General features: G+C 49.3%; 6 protein-coding genes across 6 annotated transcripts; 5 read left to right on the forward strand and 1 right to left on the reverse strand.

The window, feature by feature from the left end:
- The first annotated feature begins 874 nt into the window (after nucleotides 1-874).
- On the forward strand, nucleotides 875-1,993 carry BO85DRAFT_120779 (uncharacterized protein). The gene is made up of 3 exons (XM_025653907.1): nucleotides 875-1,185; nucleotides 1,257-1,345; nucleotides 1,424-1,993. The coding sequence occupies exons 1-3, from the start codon at nucleotides 964-966 to the stop codon at nucleotides 1,866-1,868; spliced, it is 756 nt and encodes a 251-aa protein (XP_025519832.1). The 5' UTR covers nucleotides 875-963; the 3' UTR covers nucleotides 1,869-1,993.
- A 763-nt stretch (nucleotides 1,994-2,756) lies between these two features.
- On the forward strand, nucleotides 2,757-3,363 carry BO85DRAFT_120815 (uncharacterized protein). Its single transcript, XM_025653908.1, has one exon. It carries the CDS (start codon nucleotides 2,829-2,831, stop codon nucleotides 3,138-3,140), a length of 312 nt encoding a protein of 103 aa, XP_025519833.1. The 5' UTR covers nucleotides 2,757-2,828; the 3' UTR covers nucleotides 3,141-3,363.
- Nucleotides 3,364-4,357: 994 nt separating this feature from the next.
- Nucleotides 4,358-6,170, forward strand: BO85DRAFT_120826 (aspartic protease PEPAd). Its single transcript, XM_025653909.1, has one exon. The coding sequence runs from the start codon at nucleotides 4,537-4,539 to the stop codon at nucleotides 5,977-5,979; it is 1,443 nt and encodes a 480-aa protein (XP_025519834.1). The 5' UTR covers nucleotides 4,358-4,536; the 3' UTR covers nucleotides 5,980-6,170.
- A 64-nt stretch (nucleotides 6,171-6,234) lies between these two features.
- Nucleotides 6,235-7,672, reverse strand: BO85DRAFT_363845 (L-lactate dehydrogenase; the record flags this gene model as incomplete). Its single annotated transcript, XM_025655675.1, has 4 exons — nucleotides 6,235-6,281; nucleotides 6,332-7,383; nucleotides 7,435-7,486; nucleotides 7,558-7,672. 4 exons carry the CDS (start codon nucleotides 7,670-7,672, stop codon nucleotides 6,235-6,237), a joined length of 1,266 nt encoding a protein of 421 aa, XP_025519835.1.
- A 725-nt stretch (nucleotides 7,673-8,397) lies between these two features.
- BO85DRAFT_389037 (putative acyl-CoA thioester hydrolase) lies at nucleotides 8,398-10,251 on the forward strand. The gene is made up of 5 exons (XM_025656732.1): nucleotides 8,398-8,778; nucleotides 8,841-8,905; nucleotides 8,961-9,257; nucleotides 9,312-9,493; nucleotides 9,548-10,251. Exons 1-5 carry the CDS (start codon nucleotides 8,470-8,472, stop codon nucleotides 10,099-10,101), a joined length of 1,407 nt encoding a protein of 468 aa, XP_025519836.1. The 5' UTR covers nucleotides 8,398-8,469; the 3' UTR covers nucleotides 10,102-10,251.
- A 209-nt stretch (nucleotides 10,252-10,460) lies between these two features.
- Nucleotides 10,461-11,563, forward strand: BO85DRAFT_120852 (AAA-ATPase Vps4-associated 1 family protein). Its single transcript, XM_025653910.1, has 5 exons — nucleotides 10,461-10,649; nucleotides 10,768-11,046; nucleotides 11,121-11,185; nucleotides 11,241-11,455; nucleotides 11,557-11,563. Exons 1-4 carry the CDS (start codon nucleotides 10,533-10,535, stop codon nucleotides 11,353-11,355), a joined length of 576 nt encoding a protein of 191 aa, XP_025519837.1. The 5' UTR covers nucleotides 10,461-10,532; the 3' UTR covers nucleotides 11,356-11,455; nucleotides 11,557-11,563.
- The last annotated feature ends 632 nt before the right edge of the window (nucleotides 11,564-12,195 follow it).

The raw sequence follows: 12,195 nt of genomic DNA on the forward strand, positions 1-12,195 counted from the left end.
ACTCCGGTGTACCGAGTAGTAATAGAAATGTCCGTAATGTTCAGTTCATTGGCTGCTCCGACCACCAGTCTGCATGATGGCGCCGGTGATTATGCAGGCTGCGATTGGAGAGTCCCAGCCCATCCGTATTGGCACCAGATGGTAAAAGTAACCTCTCTGTATGGGCTGCAGACAGCCTGAATAAAATGGCGGATATCATGATCTGGGAGAGCTGGGGGGACGGGTCATTCGTACCTGTTACCGTGGTTGACACATCTTTCTACCCCTCACGAGCAAAATGACTATCATTTCCATTTATTTTACCTTGGACGAGATGATTTTCTGTTCGAATCAGATTCGTAATGAAACCGGATAATAGGGGGAATGGCCAACTCATGGAAAACAAATAATCAGGCGATCATTTTTTAGACAAAAGCCGATCAGAGGAAGAGTCCGAAGGGCAGAATTACCTGTTTGGGGGTGTTGGAGGATCATATCGATCGATCTATTCGGTCGGGACCAAGTGGTTCCATTCTACTATTAACAGCCGGCAGACTTGGCCAGACCGCCGGCCCCAGTGAGTGTCCACCCCAGCAGGGAGCGTGTGGATAAGGCAAGGTTGCTTGCTCATCACTCCCCCAACTGGTTCCTGCAAAGTAACGCCTGTACGCTTGTCCGCCTGTCCTTCAAGTACGGCCTGCTTCCCCCGTCTGGCTTCCTTCTTTCTTCCTTCTCCTTCTCTCCCACATTCCATTACTTTATCTCTGGTGCCTAAACTCCCTTCGACTCCCCCTCCGCTGTACATAGCCGGTCACTTCCATCTACAGTACTTGCTTGAATTGTTGACTCCTCCCTATCAAATACTTAGCTCTACATTCTTGAGCTCAACTATTTGCCCAGACCATTATATTTGTTCCCCTCAACCAAACCCGCACATATCAACGAGCTCAACTCTTCCTCATTCTACCTCCCATCACATCTCCAATGGCAGCTCCTCGTTCCAGTTCTTTGCGCGCTCTCCGCGTGCTCTCTCAGCAGCACTCTACCACCCCATCCATCCGTCGGGGCTTGCACATCACCGGCGCCCAGTCTGCACAACCCGCCAATGTCTCGGACAGGGCTTCCCTGTATGCCAGCCGCACTCTGGCTGATCTGAAGACTGAATGTGTGAAGCGGTCCTTGAGATCTAGTGGCTCCCAGTCTGAGGTATGCTATCTATGACATCTACACTCCTGGTCAAACCACAGTTATGGCTAACCATTATCTGCGTCGCTTAGCTTGTCGAACGCCTCTCCAACCATGATTTCCTTCAATCCCGTGCCTTCAGCATCGCTATGAAGAGGATCAACGGCAGCTCTAACGCTGAGTATGTAGATCTGATCATCATGACAGCCCGTTACCTCGGGTAAAGCCAGTTCGGAACTAACATTCTTGCTCAATACAGAAAGAACCATGGCCGCCAATTCAACACTTCCCGTTCTAGCAAGGCCGTCGGTGACTCATCCACCGTTGACTTCGCGTACATGCCTTCTATGGCAGAGATCGATGCACCTGCTGCTCGTGCCGATCCGCAAATCCCGATCCTTTCCGACATCTATACCCACTATGACCCGACCCAGTCGCAAGAGGCCCCCATGAGGCCCCAGGTTTACACCGTGTCCGGGGGTGCTGGTGACATCTCCGCAAGTCCCATGACCGAGGTTGTTGACAACCACTCCGTGGACATTGATCCCTTCTCCCTAACCGAGACGGTTGGGAAGTCCAGATTCGGCGAGGAGCTGAAGAAGCAACAGAACGGTGCCTCCGAACCAGGTGTCGTCCGGGAATTGTGGAGTGGGTTCTTGGAAGATCTTTTAGGTTCCAAACAGCAGCACGCTCAGAAACATTGATGCTGCTTTCATGTTTGATTATGTCTTCTGTCTCGTTTCTAGCGATGTGTGATGGTTACTCTTTCAAGGGCCCTTATTGCCGTCCTTTTGTCAATGTCTTTCGGGATTGAAACATAGTGATGATCCTCTGTCAAAGGATCCTATCAAATCCATTCTGGTTCTTCCAAGGATACACACTACAGTCTAACCCCCGTAATAGCAAGTCCTCATGTAACCCACCTGGTATAGACCGGTAATAGCACACGACCACATGCCCCGGATGATGGAAGAAGTGGACCATCGGGTAAAGCACGATCAGTCAGCTCATCCGGTTGAGCGGCTTAACCTAGGTATAATTCGGACCATGCATGCTAGGGCGCACCTTGTGCACGCCGGGGAAATAAGGCTTATCAGATCGGAGCAGGGCAAAATTATCATCACTCCGATCTAACCTAGGTAAAAGCCGTTCCCGGGGACCCGGAAATGGGTAAAGTCAATCAGTAAAACCGTCGTGGGCTGATGGATTGGCCCCCGATATGTTCCGACCTCAAACCGTTGGGAGTGGCTCATGTGAATATCACTCAAGGCGTTTTGTTAGGCCATTGAGGTCTTACATCATGATAGAAGGTAATAGTTACCGCATATTGAAGTAGCGAGGTTCCTACTTGCAGGAGTTGACCTGCTCTCTTCGGATGCATGTCTGGATGGTTATTGTTCCTGACTTTCGGGTGCGGCGGGTGTGTCAGGGGAGAAGATGTCCGGGGACGGATTTAGATTCGGGCAAACCCGCTGCTGCTGATTTGAGGGTCGTACCTCTTAAGAGTACACAATGCAAGGGACATTAACCTTCATTGTGTTTATTTCGGGAATAGTGCTTCAGCACAAATAATGATTGTTAAGCCTCTTATGGTGCTTTCATTTCACTGTTGTAATTGACAGAGCTTAGACTGGTCTAGCCCGGTCACAGTGGCTGCCTCGGCTATGCTGAGTTGTTTCATGTTTAGTCTCGCTGGAAATTGCGGAACCTCTTTGCTTTTCCTCGAACACCCCCCGCCTTTTTCTTTTCTTCTTCTTGCTATTCTCTGTACTTGCTACTCGTTGACCGACAATGAATATGCTGTCGTCTCTCATTCCCTGGATATAATTTGCGGGGTCGATCGTCTACCGACCTTCGCGGTGATGGAATCCATGGGTGGTGTGGCTGTCAACTTAAACGAACAGCGAGCACGGAACCCCGGCATTGCAGAACTCCGGCATTATGCACCAACATTCTTCATATTAGTCGTTCGATGACGGTAGTGTCTCAGATGTATCAGCCCACGAACACCTACGTGATATTTTCCCTTCAAACAGTTCCATTGGGAGAAGCGATGGATGCCTGGGAATATACCAAGCTTTATCGGTCCTCGTCATCTCAGCAATTTAGGTGCCTGGAATAGTTAGAAAACCTGCTACCAATTTACCAATGGGTGTTTTCAGATGACTCGTCATATTTGGTTGTTCGCTCCCAGCCAACTGACTACGGGGTCAATTTCGACGGTCGTTGGCTTATTGCAGCTGCAATGCGACGCCCTACGGATCCACTAAAATGCCAAGCTACAGTTGGAGGGGGCTGATGATGAGAGTTTGTCGACTACGATGCCCCCTCAGTGGCGCAGGAGTCGTCATCGCAATGGTTGGTGCATGTTCTGGACACCGCACATAACCAGGTGGCCAACCCCTCTTAGGTAAGATGCGAAATGAACAGGCCTTTTTCGTTTTCAATTTGGATATTAAGGAGAGCTTTTTATAAGATTAGCTGGCGAAATTACTGCCTCCTAGGGAATGTCTCTGAACTCTTAGGTAGGTATGTAGGTAGTCTGTGCTATATATGTATGGTATTCTCCGCCAAGGGCACCGGATATCTAATCTATCACTGCTAAAAACCGATAGTAGGAGGGTATGATACTAAGAATGGAAAATTGATGTTTCACGGACTCATTTCTGCCTGTACGTCTTTCACAACTGTGCTCAGGGGAAAAACATGATCGGTCTTGCCTGGGCTCCACCGCCGCCAAAAAAGGGCCTGTAGATCGAGGCCTGGATCATTGGCAGCAGCCAGTCGCAGGCGTCCGTTGCGCCGCGAAAACCTGCCGAGTGGGCCGTTTAGGCTTTGGGTCTCCCCACGATGTAAGCATAATCATTCTGTGCCTGAGTGTGAATTCTCCTGGAGGCTGCATCTTAATTCTTAACTGCATGAACAGCACTTGCGTGTTATTTCTTTTTTTTTTCTTCCTTCATTTCCGTGTTCATTCTCTTGATTTTCTTCTTTGTCTCGACATTAACAAATAACTTTTTCTGATTACTTCTTCTTTTCCTCGCCTCGTTTCTTCCTATTCACGCTCTTTGTTCAGCATTCGTTTTGTAGCACTTTATCTTTTGATCATCTCTTTTTATCTTGACTTGTGCTTTTTTCACTAGCAATCTATCGTTGATATTTCTAGAGCATTGTCTTTGATTGTGTCATTCTGCCATTGACTCCATCTATGAAATATTACTCTCAATCTGTTTTAAACTGAATTCTACTCTTATCATCATACATTTGTACCACCTGATCTGGCTGGAATAGGAGCGTCCAGCACCTCATCGTCTGCATCAGACAATTGCGATACATTCCTCGCTTGCATCTTTTTCTTGCTTGTTCTAAATTATGCATCTCTCACAGCGTCTTGTTACAGCAGCGTATCTTTGCGCCAGTGCCACGGCTTTCATCCCATACACCATCGAACTCGATACATCGGATGACATCTCAGCTCGTGACTCATTATCTCGACGTTTTCTGCCTGTGCCAAAACCGAGCGATGCTCTGACAGACGACTCCACTTCATCTTCCAGCGATGAGTCCCTATCGCTGAACATCAAAAGGGTTCCAGTTCGCCGTGACAATGATTTCAAGATTGTGGTAGCCGAAACTCCCTCCTGGTCCAACACCGCCGCTCTCGATCAAGATGGTAGCGACATATCATACATCTCTGTTGTCAATGTTGGATCCGATGAGAAATCTATGTACATGTTGCTCGACACAGGAGGCTCTGATACATGGGTCTTCGGTACCAACTGCACGTCCACGCCCTGCACGATGCACAACACCTTCGGATCGGACGATTCCTCGACGCTTGAAATGACATCTGAAGAGTGGAGTGTGGGCTACGGAACCGGGTCTGTCAGCGGCCTGCTAGGCAAAGACAAGCTCACGATTGCGAATGTAACTGTACAGATGACTTTCGGGCTTGCTTCCAACGCTTCGGATAACTTCGAGTCGTACCCCATGGACGGCATTCTCGGTCTCGGTCGAACCAACGATAGTTCCTACAATAACCCAACATTCATGGATGCTGTTGCAGAGACTAACGTCTTCAAGTCGAACATCGTTGGATTTGCCCTTTCCCGTAGCCCCGCCAAAGACGGCACCGTCAGCTTTGGCACTACTGACAAGGACAAGTACACTGGCGATATCACTTACACCGATACCGTCGGGTCGGACAGCTATTGGCGCATTCCCGTGGACGATGTCTATGTTAGCGGCACTTCATGCGATTTCTCCAACAAGTCTGCCATCATTGATACCGGAACGTCTTACGCTATGCTTCCTTCGAGCGACTCGAAGACGCTGCACAGTCTGATTCCTGACGCCACTTCTTCTGGGAACTACCACATTATCCCGTGCAACACAACCGCTAAGCTACAAGTGCAATTCTCTGGTGTGAATTACACCATCTCGCCAAAGGACTACGTGGGAGCAACCTCTGGTTCTGGATGCGTTTCGAACATTATCAGCTATGACCTTTTCGGCGATGACATTTGGCTCCTGGGCGACACCTTCCTCAAGAATGTGTATGCCGTGTTTGACTACGATGAGTTACGGGTCGGATTTGCAGAGCGATCCTCGAACAGCAGCTCTACGTCGAACTCTACGAGCTCTGGAACAAGCAGTACCTCGGGATCCACAACAACGGGCAGCTCAACGACTACAACGAGCTCTGCTAGCTCTAGTAGTTCTTCGGATGCTGAATCGGGAAGTGGAATGACTATGCCCGCTCCTCAGCATTTCTTCTCTGCTTTGGCGATTGCTTCTCTCATGCTTTGGCTCTAGTTAGCTTTGGGGAAAGGCTTTCGCATCCACTTGACGTCTGAACTCGGGGAACGTGTGCAATATTTACACTTGCTGCTGATTTGTATCTGCATATTTTCTAGAGCTTGGACAGCGTGCGGATCATATTACCTTACATTCGAAGTCCTTCTCTAATCAATCAACTTTCATTCTTACTTCACCAGTGCTAGCTCGCGATAACCCCTATCTAAACGAAATGGTATAGAACATTGCATCCGCCATCCACTATCGGGAATTTTAAAGAACCTTGTCCGGGATGAGTGCGTATGACTTCGGGTACGATTCTGACAACACCATTAGCTTTCATCTCAAGGAATCATCCTGAACCCCTTACCTAGTATGGACTTATCGAAGTCCTTAACGCTATTGTACCCGCCAACAGCCATCAAGATATCGAAATCGGCCAACAGCGACTTCATCACATGGCGAACGCCCTCCTCACCCATGATACTAAGACCCCAGATCCAGAGCCGACCGACGAAAACAAAGCGAGCTCCCAGAGCCAGCGCCTTAGCGACATCACTGCCTCCACGAACACCAGAATCAAACATGATGTAAATCTGATCACCGACCGCATTGGCAATATTCTCCAACGCATCAAGACTCGCAATAGCACCGTCCACCTGTCTACCCGCATGATTGCTCACCACAATCCCATCAACCCCATACTCAACGCACTTCTTCGCATCCGCCACAGACTGGATCCCCTTGATAGCGAACGGCCGACCCCCAGAAATCTCCTTCCACCGTTCAATCAACCAGGGGATCTTCTCCCACGACCAAGCACGCCCATGCCAGACGGAATCAATCCACTTGGCCGATGCAGCCACCACATCCTTCTCCGGGTCAATGCCCGCCTCGCGACACCGTTTCTGGAACACCGGATCCGTCAAGCCAAGGTCCGCCCCGATGCCGCGGTAAAAGGCATAATTGGAGTTGGCGACATCGTCATGCCGCCAGCCCAATTGCCAGGTATCAGTTGTGAGAATCAGTGCATCGAACCCGGACTTCCAGGCCCGGTTGAGCAGGGACAAGGTCAGCTCGTCATCATGTGGCATGTATAGCTGGAAGAAACGGGGGTTGCCTTGGCCGTTGGCTTCGCCGACTTTCTCGATGGGAGTGCTCCCTGCTGTGGAGAGACAATAGGGGAGGTTGAGTTCGCCGGCCACTTTGGCTACTGCAAGCTCGGCGGATGGGTGGTAGATCTTGTTGATCCCGATGGGCGCGAAGCCGATTGGCGCGGATACTTTGTGGCCGAAGATTTCGGTGGTGGTGTCTCGCTGGTTGGTGTCTACTAGTTGGTTGGGGATGATCCGATGACGGAAGAAGGCTTGCCGGTTGGCGAGGTGGGTGTTGGACATGCCTGCGTTGGAGGATGCATAGAACCTGGATGGGTTAATGAGATGGGTATTCTAATGGAGGGGGTCAGATGCATACCAGCCCCCTTGGCTTAGCTTCTTGTGCGCCTCCTCTTCGAGCTTTCTGGGGTCTGTTGCACAGATAGTCTTGTCAGCGAGCAAGCAAGGTGGGATGGAGTAGGGATGTGGAAGTGGTGTGTACCTGTGTTGAACGGGACTGTTTGGCCATCGTTTACTTTCCAGAAGTTCTCACGCTGGTACAGAGCCCATTGGGGGGTTGTTCGCTTCTCAATGTTGGGGTTGGTTGGGTCACTCATGGTTGAAGTATAGAAACAATGTTTCTTGCAGTTGTGTAGAGACGATTGAAGTATAGACAGATGCTATCTATATGGAGATTTTATCTTAGACGAATTGCAGAAATATACAAAAGATATCTTACAATGCAATACTACGGAAAAAAAGAAAACCACAACAGATATACAAAGTAAGAAGTCCAATTTATACTTGGAATGACTTCACCTTGACGCAGCTCTCGGGCGAGAAACCAAATTGGTTCCTGAGGCCATCCAGCAAATTGGCCTGAAGATCAACTTCTGCCTGACTCGCAGTCCCTCTCCCTCTCTTGGTCACACCGGAGCTCAGGTACAGAGTAGCTCCCTCTTCAGGGGGGCATAGTTGCTCCTGTTAATGGCCCCTTTTAGTGCATGAGATGGTCGATATCGGAGGAGAGCAGCGGCGATGATGTCATTGCACAGTAGTCGGGATCATCACGATTCATTCTCTACTTCACTTCACCCTTATATCTTTTCACGGGGTTGAAGAATCACCCTACCTCCAGTTCATATGTTTAACATGTAAATATAACTCAATGGCTCACTTATTCCATACCGGTCCCGCCATGTCAGCCAGGGAAATATACTTTCTCGCGTTACCGACTTGCTCCGGCCATTGAAGCCGGAGCCGGAACAGCCGTCGGGAGATCCGCTTCAACTACCGAAGCCGAGAGTTCATCTTCGTGTTCGACACATCATCTTGATCCATACTTGTCTCTTCTTTTACTTTTGCAACTATACACTATATTCATAAATCCAATACATTCTAGGATTAAACCACCATGTTCGGCTTAAGTACAAGACGCTCCGCCGCGTCGCGCTCCAAATGTCTTACCAACACCCCGACCAGCTTAAGTAGCAGTGTCCGCTCACCTGCGCACCGATCTCTGCTCTCAGCCCGCGACTTTCACCCCAGTCAACACAATGCCGCGTTCCGACCTACTTGGATGCCTATGAGGGTTAAGACTCCTTGGATTGAGGCACTCACGAAAAGTCGCGAGACTGCAAAGTCTAGTCAGGGGGCTACTGCTGCGCCCTCGGCGAAACCTGATCTGACGCCGAAGAAGATGTCGGATAGTTATTATAGCGCCGTAGGTGCACTTGCTGGCCTTTGAGGGGTGTGGATTTAGCTGATTGATGTGTTTGAGTCTAGGTTCTGCCTCTGGCTCAGGATAAATGGCTGCTTGATACGTATCTTAATGCTTCAGGACATATCAGGTTAGTGTCTCTGATATCTATTTTTGGCGGTGATAATTTACTGATTTGACTGCAGATTGGGGTCCCTGCTTATGGACCTCGATGCGCTGGCGGGTGTCATTGCCTACAGACATGCTGGTGATTCGGTCACTACGGTCACGGCGGCCGTGGATCGCATTACCATTGAGCATCCGCTGATGGAGATCTGTGACCTCGAACTCAGCGGCCAGGTCACGTATGCGACGGGTCGTTCTAGTATGGAGATCTCGATTCAGGTGGCCAAGGCTCCAGCTCCGGGAAAGGAGGTTGAGCCGGAGGATGTGCTCATCACCTGTGCGTTTACGATGGTGTCGTTAGATCCTGCGACGAAGAAGTAAGCCGATGCTACTCTACTGTAACCGTCTGGGTACTAACATTGGCATCCCAGGCCCGTCAACATCGCACCCCTAGTGGTCGAAACAGCCGAAGAGCGTCTCCTCTTCAAGCAAGGCGAAGAGAACTACCAAGCCAAGAAGGCACTACGATCCAAGAGTCTTCTCGAGACAGCCCCCGATGCGGAAGAGAGTAACCTCATTCACTCCATGTGGACAAAGGAAATGTCCTATCTCAGTAAGTGCCCTTCCCATCAATCCAAGATATAACTCATCAATAACCGAATAACAGACCCCGAAAACCCCGCCCAACGACCCTCCAACAACGTCTTCATGAGCGACACCGTGCTCAAATCCGCCATGATCATGCAACCTCAAGACCGCAACCGCCACAACTTCATGATCTTCGGTGGCTTCCTTCTCAAACAGACCTTTGAGCTTGCCTTCTGCTGCGCCGCGTCCTTCTCGCACTCTCGCCCTAACTTCATCTCCCTGGACCCTAGCACGTTCGAGAACTCCGTGCCCGTGGGTAGTGTGCTGTATCTGCGCGCCACGGTGGCTTATACGGAGCCGCTGGAACGCGAGGGCGTGGAGAGCAAGTACACGAAGGTGCGGGTGCGGGTGGACACGAAGGTGAGAGATGTGGAGCATGGAACTAAGAAGCCCACGGGCATGTTCAATTATACCTTCCTCGTGGAGAAGGATGTGCAGGTCATGCCCAAGAGTTACAATGAGTTTATGATCTGGACGGATGCTAGGAGACGGTCGGAGAATGCGGCGGCTATGTTGCATGGGTCGAAGGAGCCGAGTGCGTTGAGAGGATTGAAGGATAGTGTTACGGAGTAGATACTACTACTGCTATGGAGTTTGGGTGGATAGTGTAGACTTTCAGTTATTTTGCAGTTGGTTCGTTCTGTATCATAGTAGTGATATATCAGTTGTCATGTCAACATATTCAGGTCAACACTAATGTTCAATGTGATTGAACCTTTACGTATTCAGACATCCCATACTTGTGTGTCAATAGTATGTATAACTCCTATACTATTCAACAATATATTTCAGCTACAACACCTGCTACACAACAGTATCGTCCATATTGAACCAATGCCCATCTACTAGTATTCAGCCTATACCCATGTCACATGACATCATCGATCAATTCCCCGCCAAACCAAACCAAACCAAAACACAACAATATTCAATATTATTCAACAAACCTTCACTTCCTCAACAAACAAACACTCCAAAACCCAACTATACATAGAATAGACACCATGTCAATGTCCCTCCAAAACATCTGGCATCTGCGCCGAGTAGCAGATACAGCCGCCAAGGCATGTTACATTTGCTACAAGCCATCGAGTAGTGTATTAATCACGCCTGATAATCGGGTATGAGGCCCCTTTTACTTTCTCTTTCTCTGTTTAGTTCTCCCCAGATGCATGATTATGATTTATTATCATATGAACATGGAGTTTATTATCGCACAAAGACTAAAGTATAACCCAGGACTTCTTCTACGTCTGCCCCTCTCACCTCCAAGACCGCCACTTCTGCTCTCCTATTGTCGATACAGAGGCGGCGGCCGCCAAGGCCAAAGAAGAGGCTATGGCGAAGGAGATTGAGAGGGTGAAGAGGGAGTATGAGGAGAAGCAGCAGCGGAAGAAGAATAAGGACGCTGAGAAGGAGAAGGATAAGAAGGAAGATGATAAAGATAAAGATGATAAGTCTGCTACGAAGAAGGGGGATGAGGAGGATAAGAAAATGCAAAAGGAACGGGATGGCAAGGTTTGTTCTTCTCTTCATATCTCTATCTTCTATGTTCTTGTTTGGCTTTACATGTATTCGCTAACATATCATAGATCGAGAGTATCAAGAAATCGACCACCTCGTCGGATGACTCGCCGAGGGTATTTGCGTTGCATAAGTATTTCTCTCTGCTCTTGTATGGTGTTATGTGTGATTATTGCTAATCCATGTAGGAACTTCTATCAGATGCGTATTGACAGGATGCGCAATGCTGAGATGGCTAGAAGGAATCGTCAGCGTTTACAGGATCCTTCTCTCTTCCCGTCTGTCCCGACTGGGGGGCTGTGAGCTTGAGTTTGGAGCTGCAAGATGATGATGTTCTTGTGGATGGATGCGGGAATGCTGACGACGTGGACGGACGCCTACAGTGTACCTTCTGGGTTGCCTGGTATGTCTAGGCTGTGGCTGGATCCTTCGGTGCTCACTGTGGTTGTATCGGGCTTGTTGAATATGATCGCCTGATGATTGTCTGGCTGATGAGGAGCTCAGAGTCAGACATCAGCAGATGCTGGACAGTCGGTGCATCGGATACGGGCTTGCGACGCGAGTACATCTGCTCGAGCGTGAGACACTGTCACCGCGCTTTGCAAGGCGACACGCCACATGTCACGACCAAGTCAAACTTCAATACAGAGAACAACTGCTATACCGGCTTCAGTGCTCTGCCTAGCTACTACACTACTACTCAGCTCAAGCGACGATCGCTCAGCTCTCTACCGACATATCCGTCACTCAGAAACTCATATCCGCCCTCGCTAGAATAGCCATCATTACGCGGCTCACCGGAAGCAGCTTATATTGTCTCACATTCCCGGCAAGACACGGAAGCCTTAAGAGACACTTTGCACAGCCTTAACGGATCCCGGAAGTACCATAGCTTCTAGAAGCGAACTGCCTGCCTAACGGAGCCGAGAACGCAGGGCGTCTGACAGCCTTACGCGATGTCAAAAACCTACAAGGCTACAACCAGGGGTTTGCAGCCTAATCCAGCAACCCGATCGGAGCTTGTAGTACTCAGAAGACATAACCAGATGACCGTGTTGTGTTTGAATCAAAAAGCGAACTGTACTGCTTGTATTGAAGAAACTATCGTACCGACTCCCTCCTACAACAAACCCAAAAATAAGC

The sequence above is a fragment of the Aspergillus piperis genome, assembly GCF_003184755.1.
Source record: "Aspergillus piperis CBS 112811 unplaced genomic scaffold BO85scaffold_2, whole genome shotgun sequence".
Taxonomy (NCBI): domain Eukaryota; kingdom Fungi; phylum Ascomycota; class Eurotiomycetes; order Eurotiales; family Aspergillaceae; genus Aspergillus; species Aspergillus piperis.